General features: G+C 38.2%; 1 protein-coding gene across 1 annotated transcript in view; it reads left to right on the top strand.

Annotated features, from left to right (window-relative positions):
• Positions 1 to 1,705: 1,705 nt before the first annotated feature.
• The window catches only part of col25a1 (collagen type XXV alpha 1 chain), a 215,690-nt gene continuing 193,739 nt past the window's right edge, over positions 1,706 to 23,656 (top strand). The window contains exons 1-2 of the mRNA XM_030162535.1: positions 1,706 to 2,480; positions 2,600 to 2,669. Of these exons, the coding sequence (XP_030018395.1) occupies positions 2,184 to 2,480; positions 2,600 to 2,669 (367 nt within the window). The 5' untranslated portion in view covers positions 1,706 to 2,183. The remainder of the gene's footprint in view (positions 2,481 to 2,599; positions 2,670 to 23,656) is intronic.

Here is a 23,656-nt window from a genome sequence, read left to right on the forward strand (position 1 = left end):
GTTAGAATGTCATATCAGATGCATCTATTTTAAAAGAAGTCCAGTAAAAACCAAATGGCACTGAGCTGATCAGTCTATGTGGTGTTTTTTTTTTTTTTTTTTCATCTAAATGTGCTGAATAGACAAGGTTGCGACGGGCATTTTGCAACGTGACTTCCAAGGGCCTCTCCATCTGTCACTTTACATTCATGTCCAAAAAAATTCTGAAAGGGTGGAGGGATGTAAGCCCAAACACGTGTGCGCACTCAGTCTGTGCAGTAAATGTTACTGCACCCTTTTTTTTATGACTGGGCGTTGCGCTTTAAGAGAAATTCCACCTTTGTCACAAGATGATCTTATATTTAATTTATATTTTAGGTTTGGATGAAAAATGTTTGTCCACTAGATGGAGTCCAAAGCTTTGGAAATGTGAGTAGAGACACATCTGAGAAGGTAATGTGAAAGTAGTTGGGGTCACAGAGAAGTTGAGCCAACTGGAATATTTTGGACCAGTACTGTACATAATGAATGTTTAAGGAGCTTATTATTGCAATTTTACCTAATGCTTATTAGATAAATTGACTAAGTATGCACGATACAAAACAGCATTATACAGATTATGTTCATGATGATTAAAGTACCATACTCTGGATTTAAGTTGTATGTATAAATTCTCTATAATGTGTTTTAATGGGAGATATAAACTCATACTCTTAGAAGGTACAGGTTAGATAAAAAATATTCCTGTAAAATTTGCCTGTGAACTCCAGCCATCTCCCTTCTGAGTGACTTTAAAATTAAAGAAAAAGAAAAGCAACAGCATTATGAAAAAAAAACAAAAAAACTTTTATTCAAGTCATTCCAAATGCGTTTTGGCATCTTAAAATGGTTTAACCGTGCAAATGGATGGATGTGACGTTAATTCTGTCCATTAAATATAACTTACAGCGACTGCAAATTAAAAGCAACGACCTGAACGTCAGCATTAATGCAGAATCACACAGACTTGTACTGATGTGAATTGTAGGCTGTGAAAGAGACGCACCAGACGGTGGTGCCAAAGACTTACACATCATTACTGTCACTCAGGCAGGCTGTTGGATTATACATGAGGACCAGAGTTGATGTAAAGTGCAGGGATATTTGGAATAATTAACTACTTCTCCTGTTAACGCATAATTAAATGGAGGAAGTGCAGTCTTTAACAAAAATAAGATTCGTTAATAAGTTTTTTTGGCACGGATTTTAGGCCTGTGCGTCATTAAATATCATGGATGTTAACCAGAATACATTGCCATTCTGTTTTATTTTCTTCTAAGGATATACGGATAAACAATTTATCAGGTTTAAAGCTTTCCGCAGTCAGACTAAGTGACTCCAACATCATGCAGACGCTTCTCTCCTTGTGCGCTGCGGGGTTTTGTGCCTCTCAGTCCTTCTCATACTATAAATATGTTTCGAAAAACTGACCAATGTGAATCCGACAACTCTTTGAAAATAATAAAGCAAACAAACGAATGCGTAAAGAGCGCGTGTTTGAGATTTCCGTGCGCTTTTACGCAGCGTCATGGCCAAAAAGGAACATTAAATGTTCCACGTTGCCGTAAATTGTAAAGTGATAAATAATCTTGAACATTTGTTTTTTGGTCTGCTTTTTGTTTGCACTTAATTCACAGCTGTTCTAATTGTGCTGCGTTTAATTGTTCAATAAATAGTTCAGGTTTCACTGTGAATCGATGAAAGGCTAAGTTCTGTTCATGACAGTTGCATTTGCGTAAACGGAGCGGGTCAATAAATTATGTTAATCAGTCGGATAGATTGGAGGCGTGTTGTTGCTGTAATGAGGGGGAGCATGCTTGCACTGTGGAAAAGCCCACAGTAGTAATGCTGTCTCCACAACAGGCGCGCAGCTTTCTGTTTCCCCACTATCTACTTTATTGTGCATTATTATTAACATTTCCTCTGCAGCGGGCTGTTGTGTGAGAGGTTCGGTGCAACAAGTTTGCAGGAGCCACCAAACGCGCCGTCGTGCAGGTTGACAGGCTTTGGCAGGAGCGGCTCCACTCATCTCTCTGTCACCACCACAAAGTCACTGTGTACGTGAACGCCGCATCGCAGGCGCACTCACATAACAGTGTGCCGTGAATTCGTGACTCCGTGCCAGATGCAGTTTGCTCCCACCAGCGCGTGTAGTTTATAGTTAAATGAAAATAGCAGAAGCAAAAGGAGCATCCAAGTGCGTGGAAAAAATGGAGAAAGAAGCGGCACCCCTGAAGCGACAACACTGTCGCTCAACTGTGCTGAATATTGTCTCGACGTTATGTTCAGTGGCTTCCATCGCCTTTTGCATATTCCTGAGCTTCAACACAGCTGATATTAAGAGCCGGGTCGTGGAGTTGGAGAGCGGGAATGTCGAGCACACCTTTACCGGTTCCCCTGGTTACTCCATGGATGATTTAAATTCACTGATTCAACAAAGAGTGGATGAGCTGCTCTCTCAGGTAACATGTCTTTTTCTGTACTTCACTTATTTTCCAAGTAAAAACTGGTCACAATAGTTTATTTAATTTTAAAGCTTCATGTCCAAATGAATGAAAATTGGATTATTTTAATATTTTAGCGCTCCTATGAGAATTATGTGAAGATTCGGACTGCCAGACAAACATCACCTGAATGCAACTGTCCTCCAGGTAAATCCAAACTACTTTCCCAATGCATTCTGGGCATGTGGTTGTCTGTATGTGTGTGTGAGGCACAGAATATTAGACTGTATTTGGAGCAATCTGCAGAGGTCTTGAGTTTTATTTCATTGAAACCGATGACATGTAACAGTTTGCCTGGATGGTGTTGATAGTTGTGGAGGTCTCCTGTGAAGGATGCAGACAGCTGATGGACCATTACACTTAACTGAAAGAAAGGCATTTAACACAGGTCTATACATAGAGGTGCTGAGAGGTTGTTTGACCAGGGATGTTGCCTGCTCACTTGTCCATTTTGGGAAAAAAAAAAAAAAAAAAAAAGATACTTGAAATTCACTTATTCCACCAGTAGATGGAAACATTTATTCCTTTAGTGTTGGTCAGCATTCTGATCATTTTGGGATGAAGGTTAGTGTAATAGTGGGAGATTCTTTCCCAGAAGGTTACAGGGATTTCAGTGTAATTCCATCTGTAAATGCACCTTATTTATTTCTGACTGAAAGTACGATATTCAAGATTGTATTTGTCGAATATCTGTTTGAAGAAATGCATTCCATTTTATTTATAGCTGTAAAAACCCTTAATTTCCATTCAGGTGGCTCAGATGATGATATTGATATTTGTGTCACATGAAACCCACATGTATAAATTTTAAAACGGCCTTTTTTTTAAAGGATTTTCCTAGAAACTGATTTTTAATACAGATGCTGCTTGGTCACTTTGCAGAATATCAAAGCCAGTTTGGATTGAAAGGGTTCTTGATTTTAGAACTTGGTGTACTACTTCACTTTTCCTTAGTATAAACACCACTCTACCCAGCAGCAACATCTCCCAGTGCTTTTCCAGAGCCACATGTGAACCTCATGCTTGTTTCTGATCCACTTCTGGCTGTGTAGCTGCAGAGGCAGACTACCTGCTACAGGAAACTGACATGTTTTCACAACTTTTGAAAGTTTGATGAAAAAGGATCTCCTCGGCTCCATATGGGAATGTGATCCAGTAAGTGTGAACATGGTGGAGCTGACCTTTACAGGAAAAGCTGTAGCGGTGACAAAGTGCAGAAGAGCCTTGTGGTCGGATGTTTCAATGGATGATCCAGGTGTCAGTGAGCATCTGTGCTGCAGGAATCATGTGTCCTTGAGCACTGAGCTGGATCTGTCTATGCTAGGGTTACTGCTTTGTTATAATTGACCTCTGACCTCAGGAAATGTTATTCTTGATAGACAAAAGCAGTAAAGTAGGATGTTGTTTCTAAGGCTTGTCATTTAGTGGCATATTTTATGGTCATAATCACAATTAAGTGAAAGAAAACCTCTTTATTGACTCAAATTTTGAAGTTTTCACAAGTGGTTTATCAATTGTGAATGACTCATCTAGTGAATGGGAATGCCTGAATTAATGAGCCAGAAGTACTGGAAGTATTAACCATAATGAGACTCTCACAATCATGCCTCTCTCTGTTCTAAATCCCTATCATATGTCTGCTATTTATTTTCTCCCACCACATTTCTGTTAAGGGCAGAAATAAAACAAAGAAAACATTTCACTTCAAATGAAGCGCAGCAACGCTAAAACCAAGGCGGCACCGAGCTTGATGTCTCAGACTGGCAACAAGTCAGGCCCTCAAATTTGATTACATTAATTCATGTTCTATATATTTTGCACTACTATATACAAAACGTATATATTAGTTGGATGCTTTGAAGAATCTGCAGTGGATTTAAGTGTAATGTGCATGCATAACCCATGCAACTTCTCCCAGACTTTGTTAGGCTCTGGCGTGCTTTTTCAGGCGCAATGTCTTCACTCTGTATGAATGCTGAATGGGTTCACTCAATATTTATCCTCCCTTCTGTCTAGGAGACAGCCCATGGCTCAGATGTGGTCTTTTTTTTTTTTTCTTTTAAGGGAGGACCGTAATGTGCTTTTCACAGTCTTCACTTTATTGCTGTCAAAGAAGATGGAGTGACTGCATAGACAGTGCAATGGTCCGTAGCTTCAGGATATTTTATAGGTTGCTTCTGTATCAGCGCCTTCTTTATCAAAGATAGTCTGCTATGAACTTTGTGTCCTTTAATATATTTAATGCATACTGAGGATATCCTTATGTCACGCCAGTTCTTATTGCAATTAGCATGCTATACACTACAAAAATTAAAATCTTAGCAAGTGTATTTTTCTCATTTCTAGTCAAAATATCTCATCACACTTAAAATAAGACATAATCACCTAAAGAGTAACTTTTCAGTGAGATATAAGAACTTGTTTGCAGACAGTAGAGCTTGAAAATGTTATTTCAAGAAATCTTACCAAGAAAATTTTCACTTGTTCCATTGGCAGATTTTTTTTTTTACTTGAATTAAGCAAAAAAATATTGAATTAAGCAAAAATGGAACAAGTGAAAATTATCTTGGTAAGGTTTCTTGAAATAAGATTTTCAAAATCTATTGTCTAAAAAAAAGTTCCTATATCTCATTGAAAAGTTACTTTTCAGGTGATTATGTCTTATTTTAAGTGTGATGAGAGATGAGAAAAATACACTTGCTAAGATTTAGATTTATGCAGAGTACGTACGCATTTTCATCCTTTCGTGTATTATTCAACGCAGTTTGATTTCGTGTCAGTTTACGCCAAGATCTCCGGTTTACATATCTTTCACCCCTAAACAGAACCCTAACTGCTAATTGCGTGGTATTTGACGTGGCGTGAACATACACACGGAAAGCTAATGATGCTTACAGATAACATGTCAATTAAAAAGTGGCGTGTATATGTATATTTACACAATTCATGATATCACGTTGTAGTTCATCTTGTCATTCTTACACTGATCCCATATTCTTATCAGTACGTGCTTATTATTCGTGAGCGTCTGAGTGTCTAAAGGTGCTAAAACCTGAATTATACAGGGACCCCTCATTGCGATTTCCATTTAACATGAATTGTAAATTATTTGGACTTCACACACCCCTTTACCTTTATGCAAATTTTGTTTTGTTTTGCTTTTTGAACACTGTACTGCATTTATTTAGCGATAACTGCACTGACACCTGCCCCTGCTGTTTGTTTACTTTCAGTGTCTGGACTTTGGAGAAATAAACCAATCAGATCGAACTGTAGTACAGCTGATCATCAGAAAACTCCAAACACAAACGATGAACATATTATCTGCGTTTTTATTATGTAAAGTGGTGCTAAATGGTTTTACATCTGAGGAAAACAAAACCTCTCAAAGTAACTTGGTGTGGAAATGTCACACCCATTCAGTGTGCCACACCGTGAGGAGATGAGTCTGTTGAGTAATTGTTTCAGCATTGGCACGCTGTTTTCTTTTTCATTTTTTCGTGCACCTTCTTTGCCCCTGGGATCTGCATTCCATAAGGGGCCTGTTGTTTAATGGGACTATAATAAAATGTGCAGTCAGCAAGCACTGGTGCTTTGCTCTTTCCCTGTTTACTCACCCATATGCCTCAACTCACCCCCCCCGCCCCACACACACACACACACTCCCACTCCCACCCCTCCCTTCCCCTGCATCCCCTTTTCTCACTCGGCAGCATTTCTTGAAGTAAACGCTTCAAAAAACCTGGCAGCTAAACAGTGGCCAAGTGCTCCCAAGAAACAGCAGCATTGTTTTCCCCCCACCAAACACCCAATGCTGGGTGTTGGGGGGCAAAAAGGCAGCAGGTCATCAACTGGCTGTTCCTCTTACATTTCAAAATACAACTCCAAGAAGAAAGAAGTAATATCTATGTGCCACATTTGATTCACTTCACCAGAAATAAAACTAACATTCTTAACCCAATCACTCCTTTTCTGCTACTTGTGGCCAAGCTGGGTTCCACCCCCTCCTTTTCCGCCTCACAAAGTGTGTAATCCCAGTGGCCTGATACAGTTACATTTGTGCCAATCACCTCAGATATCCTCAACTCACTGGATAACTTGTAATTAATCACTGACAGCTTTTGAATTAAGCCCACTGTGTGGTTTGGTGCTGGGAGGTGCCCTAATGGCTGTGTAATTACTGGGTGCTAGGTAAAGCTAAGCAGACTTCCAGGTAGCCACAGTGGCCAGCTGCTTTTGGTTAAGTCAGTCAGATTAGGCTGTGAGCAACTGAAGTTAAAAGATGCAGTCGATGAAGGCTTGCAGTCGATTGCAAATTGGCATATATGACTTTTGATGCTGTTCGGTAGCTCTAAGGAGCATCTGTGAGCATCTTAACCCTATAACGCCAAACGTATCATATTTGAAACATGAGTTTTGAAAACTTCTACATGATCAGTGTTATGTTTTTTTTTTGTTTTTGTTTTTTTTAAAAACCTGGTGTATACAATTGGATACATGCAATAGATGGATAATCTTCCAGGGGGGAGGAATTCGTTCACCTGAGGCCTTTCTAGTGACACTACAAGACTGTCATTAATGAGGAAGGAGGCAGAACTTTGCCAGTTTTGAAAAGGAATTACATTTGTTAGACATGTTTGTGTTATATTATGTTTTTGTTTGTTCAAAAATAATAATATTTGAGCAATGAGACCTGATGTATCAAATATGATACAAAATTGAAACTCATACATGGAAATTGATATAAGAAAAATATTTGCTTTTGGTTGTTCAGAAGGACCAATAAAGGTTCCGGTTAGAAAGAAGTGGAATTTTCTGTCAGTGATTTAATGGTTCAGGCTTTACAGGGTGAGGCGTACTGTACTTAAAGCTGCAGAAGCTGAAATCAGGAGGAAAAGAAATTCAAGAATTATAAAAATAACCACTTTCCTTTCGCAGCTCTCTCCTCTCTGTAAAAACTCAAAGGACTTCATATGAATTTAGATGACCTGATGCCGATATGGAAAAGTGAAGCTGCTTTTCCGAGCTTCTGTGTTGAGCCACTGTAGAGCAGTGGAGTCACGTCTGGCTGGATCCGAACAGTGATTGGTTACAGCTGTCAATCACATATTTAATGAAAATACTTACGAGCAGCCAAAACCTCCCGTCACGATGTAGATTTTAGACACAGACCTCTTGTTTCCTCTCTGACATCTTGAATTAGAATACACTAAAAAGTAGTTATAGAAGTTTCACCCAGTGGTGTAAAAAAAAAAAAAAAAAAGCGCTAGACTGAAGCTGTAAGGGTGGATCAGTCTGGGTTTATTTTGTGGTAATGACTGTCTTAGATTTAGACTTAGACAAACTTTATTGATCCACAAGGGAAATTACTTGGTCACAATAGTTCAGTTGCATATAAAAACACTCTTGAAAAAACACTAGCAGAAAAGAAAAGTGTGAAGAGATAAAAGCAATAGAATACACAAGTAAAGCAGAAAAAAATATGATCTTTATTACTTTTACATATTAAATGACTACTTCCTAAAGAAATGAATCATTTGACAATAAAAAAATATTGATTGAAAGATTCAGTATAGGAGATTTGCATGTGCTTAGATGAAGTCTGTATCGTGCAGGGAATCTCCATTTCTAACCTAAGTATCGTCTCAGTTGCTTACATCAGGATAATAGCAGTTATTTCATCTTACAGGACTCGTTATGCTCACTGTCAATTTCTTATACTTCTACAGCTTCAACAATGTACAGTCAGCCTTGTTAGGTGGTGTGTGGTGGACTTATGTGTTTAAAAAAAGAAAATTTGTTGCTTTAAATACAATGATTTGAAAGGTGTGCAGTAGGTGAGTAGCGATAGATGGATTGTTACTCAAGTTATGTTTGTATTGTTGTTTGGGAGTAAAATGAGAGGCCGATTAGGTATGCAAATTATTGATTAATCCATTAATCATTAGTTGGTTGACCTTATTGATTGATTAACGATTAATTGATAATCGGTGATTTTCCTGAGAACCTGAATTTCTCTTTTGATAGGGTCTATAAGAATAAAAACTAAAAAGCATGTCATATTCCTTATTTATTGATTTATTGTACCATTAGGGATACAGTACAGACAATGACATTCATGTAGTAGAACAAAATAAATTCTGCAGAGAAATACAATAAAATAAATGGATCTGAAGAGGGGCAGTTTAGAAGAAATTAGATCCTAATGGTTTTTCTAATCCAGACATGTGGGTTTTTCATGAATCAGCAGTCTCATTCCAGGTTTTGTGTGTAACCCATCGTGTCCACTTGCGTTACACGTGGAACCTGCCCAGTTAAATGCATATAAATCGCGAATGATTTTGCAACAGCGGCCTTGCATAATTAGTTCAATTCCCCAAATGTACCTGTGAGAGAATAGAGATATTTTAAAAATATATATATATAGTAGCGCGTAATGTTCATGTCCTTTTGACCGTGTTACATGCAGATTTTTGTATTAAATATAATGTTTAATCTAAAAAATAGTTTCTGTTTTTTTCAGTAAGTATTCATTTTTAAAAGAGACCCAAAGTCCTTCCAAACTTGCTTCATAACATTAGTCTACATCTGGTTTGAATTTTTAGCCCCCATGTCCTGTTTTTAGGAAAGTTTCATAGAAGCACCCATCTATAATTTGGCATCATAAAAAAAAAAATAACTGATTGATTGGAGTTCTGTAAAAGTGGGTGGTGACTTGATAGACATTGGAAAATCTGGGTCATAAGGTGGGACCGGTTCAGAACAACCAGTATCTTCACTTAAGCACACATGCAGGCACATGTCTTACACGTAGAACCTTCAAAAGAACCTTTATTGCTTCCACAAAATGTCACTATGTTTAGCAAGGGTTTATAATTCATCACATCAGTCTTCTTTACCAGTGATTGCTGTCATTGACCAATTAGAATTAAGTATTCAACAGTGCTATGTAACTGTGAATGATAAATTACGCACATCTTTTTATTCAAACGACACCTGACTCATTCAGCACAAGTAATATCAGTCCCAATAAATTAAAATTACCATGATGTGATTTATGAAGATGGATCATTAGAGGTGGAACATTTGCCCTATAATTTTCAATTCTCACACAAGGTTTATTCTAAAGGGCAGGATGCTGCAAATAGCACAGATGGTCTCTTTATGCCTTTGACACAGCAGTTTTTTTGTTTTTTTTTTTTATGGGAGATGATGAGGCATGTCAGCTGAAAGCATTTGTAATGAGTGCGAGGTTTGAAAGGGTGGCACACATTTCTCCTTTTACTAAGCATTAACCTGAGGGGACGCTGTGAATGAGGACGAGGCAGGATCTTTATATGAGCGATGCCACAACAGCGCTCATCTGGAGCTTCAGCTACCTGAGGCCGGGAGAGGACTGACGGGGCTAAAGAAGTAGAGGAGATTGGAAATGCTTGTGTCTAATGATTCGTCTTATGTGTCCTTGAACATTTCCTGGCAATGATCCACCAGCGTCATTTTGTGTGGAATAATGTAGGAAGCTTGGAAACCCTGTTCTGGATGCTTCTACAATTACAAGTTGGATTTGGATGAAGAGGTTTCCATGACCACAACATAACAGTGCACTTCACAGCTAAACAAAAGAGTTGTGTCCTCTTTTTATTTGGCCCGGTCTAAACAAGGCTGTGTTTGAGAGAGATATTCGTTTCCTCAGTAGAATTTATTGCATCATGAAAGCATTAGGTCGGACGATGGGATTCAGAGTGTTAAAAGTGAAGAAATTCCAGTGTGGTTTGGTGCTTTTAGGTATGGTGGGGAATGTGGACAAAAGATCATATCACACTTGTAATTTATCATGTCAGGGGTGTCAAACATATGGCTTGCGAGCCAAAACTGGCCCCGCAAAAGGTCCAATCTGGCCCACCGGATGAATTTGCAAAAAATTTGAGTGTATATTTAATCATGTCATAGAATATATATCGTATGGTAACCCTTTAAACAAACCCTGAAATGGTCCTCCAGGACTTTTTTTCTTATTTGAACTATAAAAAGATTAGAAAATATGCTGTGAGTGAGTCCGTTTACCCATTTTTCCACAGCACTTTTTTTTTCCAGATCCTTCAAAATCTAGCAATTATTTACAATTTACTGCATGTTATAAAACTGCTAAAATGGCTTCTTTTCCAGCTTCTAGAACAGGTGTGAGTGAAATTACCGTAACAATCCAATAAAGCACAACATCTCACGTTTCAGAATCCACTGGAATTTTTCCAATTGCACAAACAGTGGAAGAGTTACAGCCATCCAACCTGCATATGTGCAGGGTGTCAGCGATGGCACGTCAGGTTTTAAAGAGTTAAGATAACATTATCATTTGATATTACATGTTGGTGTTTTACTAGTATGAAGTGACATAATGTTAAGTATTCTTTACAAAAATGAATAAACTGAAAGTGGTTTTATTGAGTGACCTTGAGTGAAATACATATACACAGTATTTGAGCTTTTTTACTATGATGGGTATGAGGCAGTGGATCTTCAATGTGCAGCAGTTGACATTGTCTTCTATTGTTTTGATTGAGAGGCACCTCAGTGGCCCATGATGCAATGCTCTGTAAAATACCACCTTTCAATAGAACAGGATGTGAAAAAGTATTTCCCAAGAGTTGACTGTAAAACTGCTGACGGAAGACCTACAACTGCAAAAAAAGAAATAAAAGAAGAGAAATGTTTTTCTTTGCTGCTGTATATACATAAACCTCTTACAAAGAATGAACGGTGTGTAATTTTTATCGTAGGTGTATTTTGTGTGACAGAATATCAACAAAAAATCCTGAAAAAAACACATAATATAAAGATTATAAATTGATTTGCATTTGATGGTTGGAAATAATTATTTGATCCCCTACCAACCTGTAACAATTCTGACCCCCACAGACAGTTAAGTGTCTGTGGGGCACACAAATTAGTGCTGTCACTTAAAGTTCTCAGAATCTCAACTCGTTATAATTATAAAAGACCAGGTGGAGATTCAAACCTCTCCACCACCATGGGCAAGACGAAAGAACTGCCAAAGGATATCAGAGACAAGAAGAAGAAGAATCTTTATTTTGTCAGTAGGTTCACACACGTAAACATGCACCTCACTGAAATTTGTCCTCTGCCTTTAACCCATCACTAGATCATGTATGCATGCATCACACACGCTGCGTACTAGGAGCGGTGGGCTCACCATATCAGGCGCCCAGGGAGCAAATCGGGGGTTAAGTGCCTTGCTCAAGGGCACATCAGCCAACAACTCTCCGCCAGTACAGGGAATCAAACCAGTGACCCATCAGTCACAAGCCGACCATCTAGGCCACGGCTACCCCACCAAGACAAGACTGTAGACCTGCACAAGGCTGGAATGGGCTGCAAGACTATTAGTAAGAAGTCTGGTGAGAAAGGGACCACTGTTGGTGCGACTGTTAGAAAATGGAAGAAATACAAAATAACCATCAACTGCCCTCACTCTGGAGCTCCTTGCAAGATTTTGTCTCATGGGTTAAGGATGATGATAAGAAAGGTGAGGGATCAGCCCAGAACTATACTTGAGGAGCTTGTAAATGATGTCAAGGCAGTTAGGACCACAGTCAATAATATGAGGGGGTAAACATACAAAATCAGCAGGGGATCAAATAATTATTTCCCCCACTGTGTGTGATGAGAGATGAAAGTAAGAAAGACAACATTTTCAATCCCAGTATGAAGATAATATGTGCTACATCGGTTAAATTTACTTATAAGGACAAACATAGCCAATAAAGAATAAACCAAAGTATCAGAACCCTTCAGCTTGGCTTTAAATTGTTCAAGAATGTTTCTGACACTTGCTCATGCACTTAAGGACTGTGGTAGTTTAATAGAAGTAAAATAATCATGATGATGATTATATCAAGTGAATATAATCACCATCATGCTTGGGTTCATTTCATATTTTTTAATATGCTGATCATGATTTCAGGCTCTTATGGTTGACCAGAAAATTTAGCACCACTTGCACAAATTAACCCCCAGCAGTGGACTGAAAAGCTGAACTTTGAGGGGAATAAGGGATCACCGATGAGTTTTCCAGTCTGGGCTCCAATGCAGATTCTCATCTTTGCATGGCTTTGGACTGCATCAAACATTTTTCTTTCAGGTATTGAAAACCATCTGAGAATTAGAATTTGTGGAACTAAAAAACTGATGTGACTATATCAGGGATGTCCAATCCTGGTCCTCGAAGGCTGGTATCCTGCATGTTTTAGATGTATCCCTGTTCCAGTACACCTGATGGTCATTATCAGGCTTCTGCAGAGGTTGATGATAGGCTTATCATGTGAATCAGGCGTGTTGGAAGAGGGATACATCTAAAACATGCAGGATACCGGCCCTCAAGGACCAAGACTGGACACCCCTGGACTATATAGTAATTTGTGCATTACTCAAAACACTGGAGAAGTTCAGATTTGTAGCTCTTAAGTCAACCTATATGATTTAGGAAAAATCTGGTACTTTACTCCTGGTAGCAAAATAGACAGACTAGTGTTATATTGGGGAGAAAATAGGCGCCTCAGTATGCAGTCTGAGCATCCACTGGTCCAAGTGGGAAAGTGTGGATGAAATTTTAGTCTGCAGAAACTTTTTTGACTGAGCCACTTCCTGTTGAAAAGAACCATTTGGGGTTTGGAATCCAATTTTCATACTACATCTATAGTATTTACAGAGGTACCTACTCCATGTAAATAAATATTCGGTGGAGTATGAAAGACTGGACAGCTATATTATTTATTTACTTAGTCAACAACGCAACCTGTATGATTCCTCTGGAAAGCACGTCCTACGCCAAATCAAGATCCTCCATGTTATAAACAAATTAGATTGCCATTTCTTATTAGTAAGAATATGCTGTAAAATGGTGGAATAAGCTGTTAGTGGGTGAATGTCAAGTTTCCAGCTGAATACTTTTACTGTTGGATACGCTGCATTTATGCTTTTCATTATCTACCACTGACACTGAAGGTCCGAGGCAGCGAGTAGCAATATTCTGTATGTCCATGGAGGTTCTTTCAACCTCCATGTAAGTAATTTTATATCATTATCCCCTGTTCCACTGCCTCATGACCCCCAGCAGAGCGGTAAAATCACTGCTGTTGGCCCCCCCTCGATGCTCCTTTCCCCCTGGCCCCTGCAGCTTGGCCTCCTCTGAGCCGGGTGGCAAATCTTCTACAAAAGACGGCTCACAGACGCGCTGCCTCATCGTCTGGGTGCCCTCTGACACCAGGCTGAAAGTTCCAGTCATCCTCCCTCTGAAGTCTTCTTTGTGATGACTGAAATTCACCTCCCATTACTAGCCCACATAGTCATCCCTGACCCCCCAGTACTGAAATAGAGTTAAATAGACAAGGGAAACCTTTTTTAATCGGACTCCCCTCTACAACAGCTGCTCTACTGTTCAGTCCAGTGATGGTACTGTGACTTCAGGAAGGAAATATTTAATCACTACGTGTTTTTCAATCCAACTGTTTTGATGCAATTTGTGCTTTAAAAATTTTCATCAAAAATGTCAAATTTCAGCAACTCTGAGTTTTATGCGTGAGAGACTTGGATTGATAAAAGACCAGCATGAACTGGTTTGATCCCAATGGCCAGCTACAGATGTGGAAAAAATTATTAGACCATCAAAAGTCATCAAAAACAAGGGTTATGCAATCAAGTACAAACTCCTGTGTGTATCATGTGACTAAAACAGACAGAAAAGAAAACATGGAATGCCTAAAAGCAGTGTTTTTGCCAGTACAATGCCATAGCTATTGATGTATGAACTGATGTGATTTGGGTTATCAAAAAAACCCGATGGAAAATGGATGGATATCAGCTCTGAAATTAAACTCTTGTGAGCTATTTTTGTTATTGTATTTTAAATTTTGTTAACATTTTATTTTGCTTTACTTTTTATTTTAACCACCTTATCTGCTTCTTCTCATCATATGTGAAGTGGTAGGATAGCAACAGGATGTGTTTTATGGACACAGTATTGCAAATCAAATTTATCAAATTAAATTTTATTTATATAGCACCAAATCATACAGCAGACAGAATACACAGGAATGAACAGGATTGTACCCAGAAGAAAGACAAGATGTCACACTTTAACAACCAAATATTGTAGCAAATTCTGAGCGAGTGGAATGGTTTGTAACAACGATACCTGTATGAGAAGCATCAAATGTCAGCTAAAGTCAGCCTCAGATTTGGACAAAATGCTGGGTCAACAGACACCAGCTCTATGAAATACTTGTAACTGGCAACACTTTCATTCATATTAACCCATAAAGACCCAGTGGTACTCGTATGGCAGTTCCCAAATAAATTTTTCTCTAGATTTCACCTTTTTTTAAGCGATTTATCACTATTTATTATAATATTTTTTTCCTGTATTTCGTGTTTTTAAGTGAAAGTCAGGTATTTTCTGATATTTTATTTACTGATCATGTCGATGTTTGTTAAAGCTCAGAGTAAAGTTGAGGGTTATTATATGAAAAGCAGAGAAAATAAAAGAAAAAGTGAGTTTTTAAGCAAAGATATCAATAGTTGAACATAAAACCAAGCATTAATGTGACCTATCAAATTTTTGGGGTTTTTCTGGTGAATCAGTATCATAGGGGATCACAGTGTTTGCACGTTCTCTACGGAGCCTCTGAACGTCCAAATGGGTCGTATCTGATGACCATGAAAAGATGGAAAACTGCATTTTATACCAATTATTTACATGTATTGATAGCTTTAGTGATTCAGAAGTTATTGTATATTTTAGATCAGTAGATGATTTTGGTCACCAGTTGCTGTTTGGGTCTTTATGGGTTAAAGTTGAATTTATGTTGCACTGCAAAAAATATTATTTTCTTGTCAAAGTAATGATGAATCACTGACTAATGAGGGCTTAATAACTTAGTTGTTTCTGTCTTAGCCCTAGAGTTTTAGATCTTAAATTATGATGCTATACTGCTGACCCCAACTTCTCATGTACTAATGATATTTGTAAATGCACTTTTTATGCATTTCAGCTTAAATTTCCAGTACGTTTGGATGTGCATTCAGGGATTTTTAGATGTATAGTCAGGGTTTTCTGTTTGTGAAACATTGTTGGCATGATGCAAGCAAAATGTCAAATTATAAATGTTCCCTGACTTATAGAGCAATTTAGCCCCTGATGCTTGTCTACGTAAATCATGTCTTATTTCTCGTTCTTTTAGAATGTAAGAACGATTTCCCAGTGTCTGTCATCAATTTCAAATCACGCACAAAACATGACTATGGCAGTAGTCACCCGTGTCATGGAAATTCTGCGCTCCAGACAAGCAAAGCAAACTAGGAACCCCTGAGGCGCTCTCCACATGCTCTGCCACCCCCTTCCCTCCCCACAGCCTGTGGCTTTGTGCCCCAGGCCTTTTAGCCCTTAGCAGGCATGGAGCGTGGGGGGTGAGGGGCACAGATGCTGCGTCTCTGTACTCCATCAGCCTAATAAGAACAGGCACTACAAATAAAACAGGCTGGTGTGCGAAAAAAAAAAAAAAAAAAAAAAAAAAAAAAAAAAAAAAAAAAAACAGCATTGGTACGTGCCACAGCAGGAAGCTATAATTTTGCCCAGCATGTGCCTGACATGCAAACTATGGCTAATACCGTCTTGCCACACTTAATTCATGGGCATTCCTAAAAAGATGGCTTTAATTTCGACTACAATGCATGGATGGCGTTTGCTGAGTCTGTTTATTTTAGTTGTGTGTATGCATCATTTACTGTAAGTCCACACACTGAGGGCAACTTCAGTTTAAAGCCCTGTTGTATTCGCTTGTGAAGTCCAAAAACAGCTTACCTTGACGCCAAGTCATTTTTCATTCTGTTTCTAGATGTCTTAAGGGACTGCATGAAAATTATTAGTGCACTAAGGAACGCTGAACTGTATGTTATTAATATTTCCATTTGGCTGGTACAAACTGGCACCAAAAGGAGCCAAACAGAATGAATTAAGATAAAGTTCCCCAATTAAGATATTTATTATCTTAGAAGAACATAAATTTTCAGTTTTCCCCATTAGCACACATTAAAAGGAAATTAGCTGTTGCCAGTTTCATGGGAAACTAATAAGTCATTTGCCAAATTTGCCACTCTCTACATTTGAACCATTACTTCTAAGTGAACAGAGTCTGAGTGAAGCGTGCACTTACCCATGGGGTTGTAATACGAGGGTTTTTCTCTGTGTTGGGTAATGAATCTCTTGAGTGAAAGCTCCCAAAGGTTCCCTCCAGCCAATCATAATACCCTCCCGCTTTCCCCTAGTAATTTATATACACTCCCTAACCAGACGGCCGTCATCTGGATCAATTCTCTTGATTTTCGGAATTAAAATTGTTATTAAATTATTTGGTTTACATGGCAAAAAAGATAATACAGCCTAAATCCAATACAACATTGCCAGTAATCATCTCAGAACATTTATTTACAGCGGTTGCAAAGCATTTATCAGGGCTTACAGTTCTTTTCAATTTTCAGACCATTTAGACTCAGTAAAAACAAGCAGGCAATCCCTCAAGCTATCTAAAAGCAGCAGGGATTTCAGGCGATTTCTCAAAATGGAAAATGTGATGGAAGCATGTAGGGTTTGCCCAGCGGCTGGCCAGATGATGTATGCTCCCAGACTCCCCTGGGGCGCCACCAAGAGGTTGGATTCAAAGAAAATAACAGTTGGATCAGGCTCTTTATGTTTCCTCCCTGAAGGGCTGCAGACTCTGCTGTTTGGTTTTAAAGGACACCTTCCTGTTTTTTTCTTTTCACTGTCTTCTTACATGTTTTGTTTGACACAGAGCGTTTTCCCTGAGATCTTTTGGGGCTTGTTTGATGCCCTCCCCATCCATACCACAACTCACCAGGGGACGTGTACTTTGCCAGCAGACTCTTCCTCCTTCTTGAAGCCGTGTGCTAAATGCGACATGAAATATGAGCCGAGCAGTAGATCTGAGGGGGTAATAAACACGACGGGCAAACACATGAGCCTATGTGCACTCACAAACACCCTGTCACACAACTGGATCACAAAATATTCACACTCGAGATGAGCCCACGCGCAAACATGCAGAGACAGTCGGGCCACAGAACCGTGCAGCCGTGCGTGACGCCCCTGTAGTCACTCAATGTAGCTCTGGTAACTTGATCTATTACTAGTGGCAAAGGTTTTTGATGTTATTGTGGTTTGGTTAATTTTATTTTCTAAATTAAGAGAGGGAGAAAGCATGAAATAGACAAATGGATTGAAGCCATTCACCCTCAATTTTCTCAACAAGCTGTGATGTTAAAAATGGTGTGCAAAGCGGTTTTCTAATTAAGGCTTATGTAACTGTATTTTTCCTCTGTATTTATGAATACTTTTTTTTTCTGTCTGTCCCCTTTAGCGTGCCATTAATCTAGCACATGCAATGAAATAATTTGGCTCTAACAGTAAAGCGCCCTGGGAAGCGGCAACTTGCCAGTTTAACTTACCTGGGAACGCACATGCACCTACTGCATCATAGTCAGGAAAGATGAATTGATAGGCTACAGAGTTGACTCCTGGTCTCCAATAGCACAGACGGTCTTGTTTTTAGGGGCCCCTCCCCTTGTATCTGATGAAGAGGAGGGCAAAAACAGCTGTGTAAGCCGCAGTTAAGGCCTGGAAAACCCAGCGGTGAGACAGACAACCCTATGCACTTTAATTTAATTGGCTGGTCATTTGATATGGTCCGAGCAGACTAGACGGTTGGTTAAATTGTAATTTTCGACAGCTTGATAAACGGCACCGATGCTTCATATGGTGGCCTGAAAATAGGTTTGTCTAATTTGTAGTCTTACATGGACACACTTGTTCTGCAGCAAAAAGCATGCAAATGTCTCTGCCTACGTAGTTCACTTCACATTTCAGTCGGAACAACTTTAAATTAACTCAATGTACTTTGGATTTGTCATTTGAAAGATGAGCTCCAGTTCATAAAGCCATTCATCTGGATTCATGCTGCTCCGAATGAGGCTGATACGTTCATGAGCTTTCATGCCGTAGAGTTTGTTAGCTTTTAATGAATCTGCCCTAGTGAGTGAAAATGTTACGGGGTTGTAAATCTTGGCACCTCATGCATATTTTATACATTTTCCTTTCTAACATAAAAGTGTAATGTTCATTTATGCGAAATATAAAATCCAAATGATAACACAGGCGGAGAAAAGTCAACTTTGTTTCCTTTTTAAATATTCCACAATCCAGTGCTCTCATGAATACATTCATTTATAATAATAGATGTGTTTGGAAATGACCCAAATTCACTTCTGTATAATGTAGTGATTGAAATGATAATGCGTCTAGTTAAGAGTAAACACACACTTAAATGATTTTCTGCCTTTAGAAATGTTTCAGAACTCTGTTACTTTTTGCACAGTTTGTTTTAGTGCTGACATAATTTAAACATTAACTTTATTCTTATAATTGACATGTACAGACCAGTGTTTGCAGAGATGCCCTGTCTACTGATGTCTTGACAAAATTTCATTAATAAGTCCTGTCCCAACCCATGAATGAAACTCTTCTGCTCTTAAACTGCGCTTGTTTCCATGATACAAAGTTAACCCCTTACCCCTGTGTACCGACGTTGCAAAAATGCTCAAAGTGCTGCTTCTTATGCACAAAATCCTGCACTCACTACCTGCTGATTAAGCTGCACTTCAGGAACAGCACGTACCACTTACATGTGCAAGAAATGTACTGCATATGTCCAATCAGCAATGTTGACATGTATCAGTATCAAAGTATGTACTATATAGATAGGACAGAAGACCCGTCCCTAATGCCTCATGGGGCATGGGGGAAAATGATATCATTGGAGAGAGACAATTTTTAACCCATAAAGACCGAGCACTACTTTTGTGGCAGTTCCCAAATTATTTTTCTTTATATTTAACTTTTCTTAAGTTATTTATCGCCATTTGTTATAACATTATCCTCAGTATTTTGCATTTTTTCAAGAAAAATCATGTGTTTTCCTATATTTAATTCACTGATCATGTAGATGTTCATAAAAGCCTAGATTAAAGTTGAAGATTTTTGTATCAAAAATGCAGAAAACTGAACAAAACATGACTTTTTCAACAAAATATGTAATTAACTGAACATAAACTAAGTGTCTCCATTCATTGTTATTGATCCCACTCCATCGGTTTTACTGGTGAATCAATCTCGTAGAAGATGACGGTGTTTCCACAGCAACTACGGAGCCTCTGAATGTCCAAATGGGTCATATCTGATGACCGTGAAAAGACGACAAACTGTATTTTACACCAATTATTTACATGTATTGATAGGATTAGTGGATCAGCAAGTATTAAATGGTTTAGATCAGTAGATGGTTCTGATCACCAGTGGCTCTTTGGGCCTTTATGGGTTAATCATATATCAATATAATATCACTGCCACAAGGATTCAAGTGTAATTAATTCTCATCCCATGCAAATTAGTGTTGTTTTTGGCAGCCTGTTTTAATTTTAGTTTGAGTCTAGTCTTTGTGCCAAGCTGTCATTTTAGTTTTTATTAATTTTAGTCATGTGCATACTCCTTTTAGTCTAGTCAAGTTTTAGTCAACTAAAAGTTTGAGCATTTTAGTCTAGTTTTAGTCAGACTTATCGTGACTATTTTAGTCTAGTTTTAGTCTGTGAAAACTGATGACATTTTAGTCTAGTTTTAGTGTATGAAAATTGTATTTTAGTCTCTTTTTAGTGATGCAATTCTATTTAACCAAGTCAATATAGTATGAGTACGTAGTAGTATATACAAAACCAAAATTTTCTTTTAGCCAAACCCATTTCACAATTCAGACAAGTTTCTTATTATTGTTACCTTTATTGCCTCAAGAATATCCATTCTAGACATAGAAGATGCTCTGATTTGAATTTAGAATATTTTAAATACCAAAACATGTTAAGTACCCAGACATTGCATTGCAAACACATCGCACATGAGAGGAGCCAAAGTAGTCACTCAAGTCCCAGTAAAAAAAAAAGCAAGGCAAACAGGGAAACTATAAAGGATAAAAAAAAAATTGAATTTAGACAATAAAAATCCATAAACTCAAGATAAATAAGAAATAAAGCTATTCATAAAACGGAAACAAGTGCCAGTGTAAGACATTGCTCATGCCCAGCAGCATAAAAACAGATAAAAGAACTCATCTTATCACAGCAGTAGACCAGGTAACAGTGTTGTGTACATCATCTATGCATAGGGTTCAAGAGTCTTATGGCTTCAGGAAAGAAACTGTTCACTAACCTGCATGTTCTGGCCTTGATGCTTTGCAATCTTCTGCCTGAGGGAAGTGGGAGCCATTAAGGGCCGGCGCCTTGGCACATTTCACCTTTTTCCTTGACAACAAATGAAAAAATATTCCAAGTGTTGAAATGTTGAACCTGCAGAGACATTTTGAGCAGGTCAGAGCCGACTGTGGGCAGACAGACTTCACTTCAGACAGTCCTCGGTGTGTCGTCTTACACATTTCTGCAGTCGGATACTTCATCGGTGTTATGACATACTTACTTGCAAGATTATCTTTTGAATTAAACATCATATCTCTAATTTATGATATAATTATTGCTGTCGCTTGCTACTACTATACATAATTTTCTGTGAAGTAAGAACCCATGGGAGCCACCTACAAGCAACAGGAAGTTGCTGCTCTGTTGCAAGTAATGTTATAGAACACAGGTGTCAAACATGCGGCCCGGGGGCCAAATTCAGTCCACCAAAGGATCCAATGTGGCCCGTAGGATGGACTTGTGAAACACAAAAATTACACTGAAGATATTAACAATCGAGGATGTAAAAATCATTTTCGTTCAGATTCCACATACGGACCAATTAGATATCAAGTGGGTCAGAACCAGTAAAATACTATCATATTAAACCTATAAATAATGAAAACAGCTAATTTTCTCTTTGTTTTAGAGTAAAAAAGTAAAATTACGTGAAAATGTTTATATTAAAAAACTGTTATTTTACAAAAAATGTGAATAACCTGAAATGTCTTAGGATAAGTAGATGCAATTTTACCAGTATTCCGCCTGTTATTAAACGTTTTGTGTATTTGTAATTGTAATGTAAGTTGTAATGCACATGTGTAAAGGATAAACTGATAATCTGAGGCATAATATTGTTAAAATTGCAGTTGTTTTTCGTAAGATGTTTCCAGTTGTTCATGTTATTCTGATTTTTGTAGATGTAAACATTATCATAATTTAATTTTACTTTTTTCACTGTTATTTCACTGGTCCGGCCCACTTCAGATCGTATTGGACTGAATGTGGCCCCTGAACTAAAATGAGTTTGACACCCCTGCTATATAATGCCAATTTTGTCATTTCTGTATGTGACCATTGCTGTGCTATACACAGTTCCAACCCCAGATTCTACTTTTCAGTTTAATAGAAGCAATACAATAATTTTCAAACTGATCAAATAACTTTAATATTGATTTTTTTTTTTGTCGTATAAATGTAATAATTACCTGTGTACAGTAGGGCTGCACGATATTGGAAAAAACTGACTTTTTTTAAACCCTGCGATATATATTGCGATATGGAAAAAATACTCAGGAGGATATAATAGCTGTCTGATGCCGACGTAAATGGTCAAACAAATTAGGTGTATTTGCTTTTGTTGTGGCGACACAGAACACGTGTTTTAATATTGTCCTTCTTGTAGCTGAAATAATTCCAGATAACTGAAGTTGCTTAGTTTTCAGTGATTTTCTCTTGTTTGTTGCTCATTTTTCAATGTTTTTACCAGTGACTCATTCCATGTGAAGGGGTGTGGCCTGCTTTGGCAAACTGATTAAGAAAGATTGTGATAGGTGGATCTCTGTGCGTAGTGTGTGTCAGGTACCCAGTTGGAAATTAGATGAGAACATATTGAGTTCATTTGCCTCCTACATTGCAGGACCTGCGATGTGCCTATTACGCACACGTACATTGTGATAACGAATATATTGTGCAGCTCCAGTGTACAGTACATTGTACTGAGGTCTTAGAATAATTACTACCTTACTGGACGGTAACTCCTTTTTACATTCGGTCATCGCTGCAGGGTATTGTCATCAGTTCGGCGTCCATCCGTCCGTCTGTGTATGTGCAAAAACTTTGGCGAGGGTTTTCAAGTGCAGGCACGTTATGTTTATACATCCACTGCTATGTTATTTGCAGCACCCTTTAAATTGCAACTAAAATACTTTCAGATTGTGCTTTACCCAAACCACTTTCTATTCTATTCTATTCTATTCTATTCTATTCTATTCTATTCTATTCTATTCTATTCTATTTGCCGGTACAGAGCTGGGTAAAAGGGCATTTGTCGACTCTGCTCCTTGCACATGGAATATGTTGCTAAAAGACTGGAAAGTGACTGAATGAATCTCCTTGAATGCTTTTAAATCCAAACTCAAAGCACTAGAGAATAACTCAATAACTTGCACTTGTTTTTCATAGTTTGACTTGTCCTGTAAATTATTGTATGTTGTAATTGTGTATTGTATTTCATGCTGCCTCTTGGCCAGGACTCCCTTGGAAAAGAGGTTCTTAATCTCAATGGGATCTTTTTTTTCCTGGCTAAATAAATAAAATAAATATTCTATTCTATTCTATTCTATTCTATTCTATTCTATTCTATTCTATTCTATTCTATTCTGTTCTGTTCTGTTCTGTTCTATTCTATTCTATTCTATTCTATTCCTACCTGCTGAAAGACAATGATTTGTTGGTTTAATTGGAACCATCCCTCTTTATTACGTTTTTAGCGCACTGTAAATATTTATTGTGCTCATAAGTACACCCACAAGGGCTTTCGGTGGTTTCCCAGGGTTTGTGTGGGGTACGGTACATAAATGGCAAGGTCTAAAGGTTTAGAGCTAGAGTAGGTTAAGATAGTCAACCCTGCTGAAAGCTGCAGACGATAATGGAGGTTTGTGGGAAAAGGAACTGCCCATGCACCATCCCACTGAGTGATTATATTTTAATCCAGCGGAGTGCATACTCAAGGTTATCACTATTGAGTCTCTGGAAAGAAAAAATGT

Source organism: Sphaeramia orbicularis, chromosome 18 (genome assembly GCF_902148855.1).
Source record: "Sphaeramia orbicularis chromosome 18, fSphaOr1.1, whole genome shotgun sequence".
NCBI classification, from domain to species: domain Eukaryota; kingdom Metazoa; phylum Chordata; class Actinopteri; order Kurtiformes; family Apogonidae; genus Sphaeramia; species Sphaeramia orbicularis.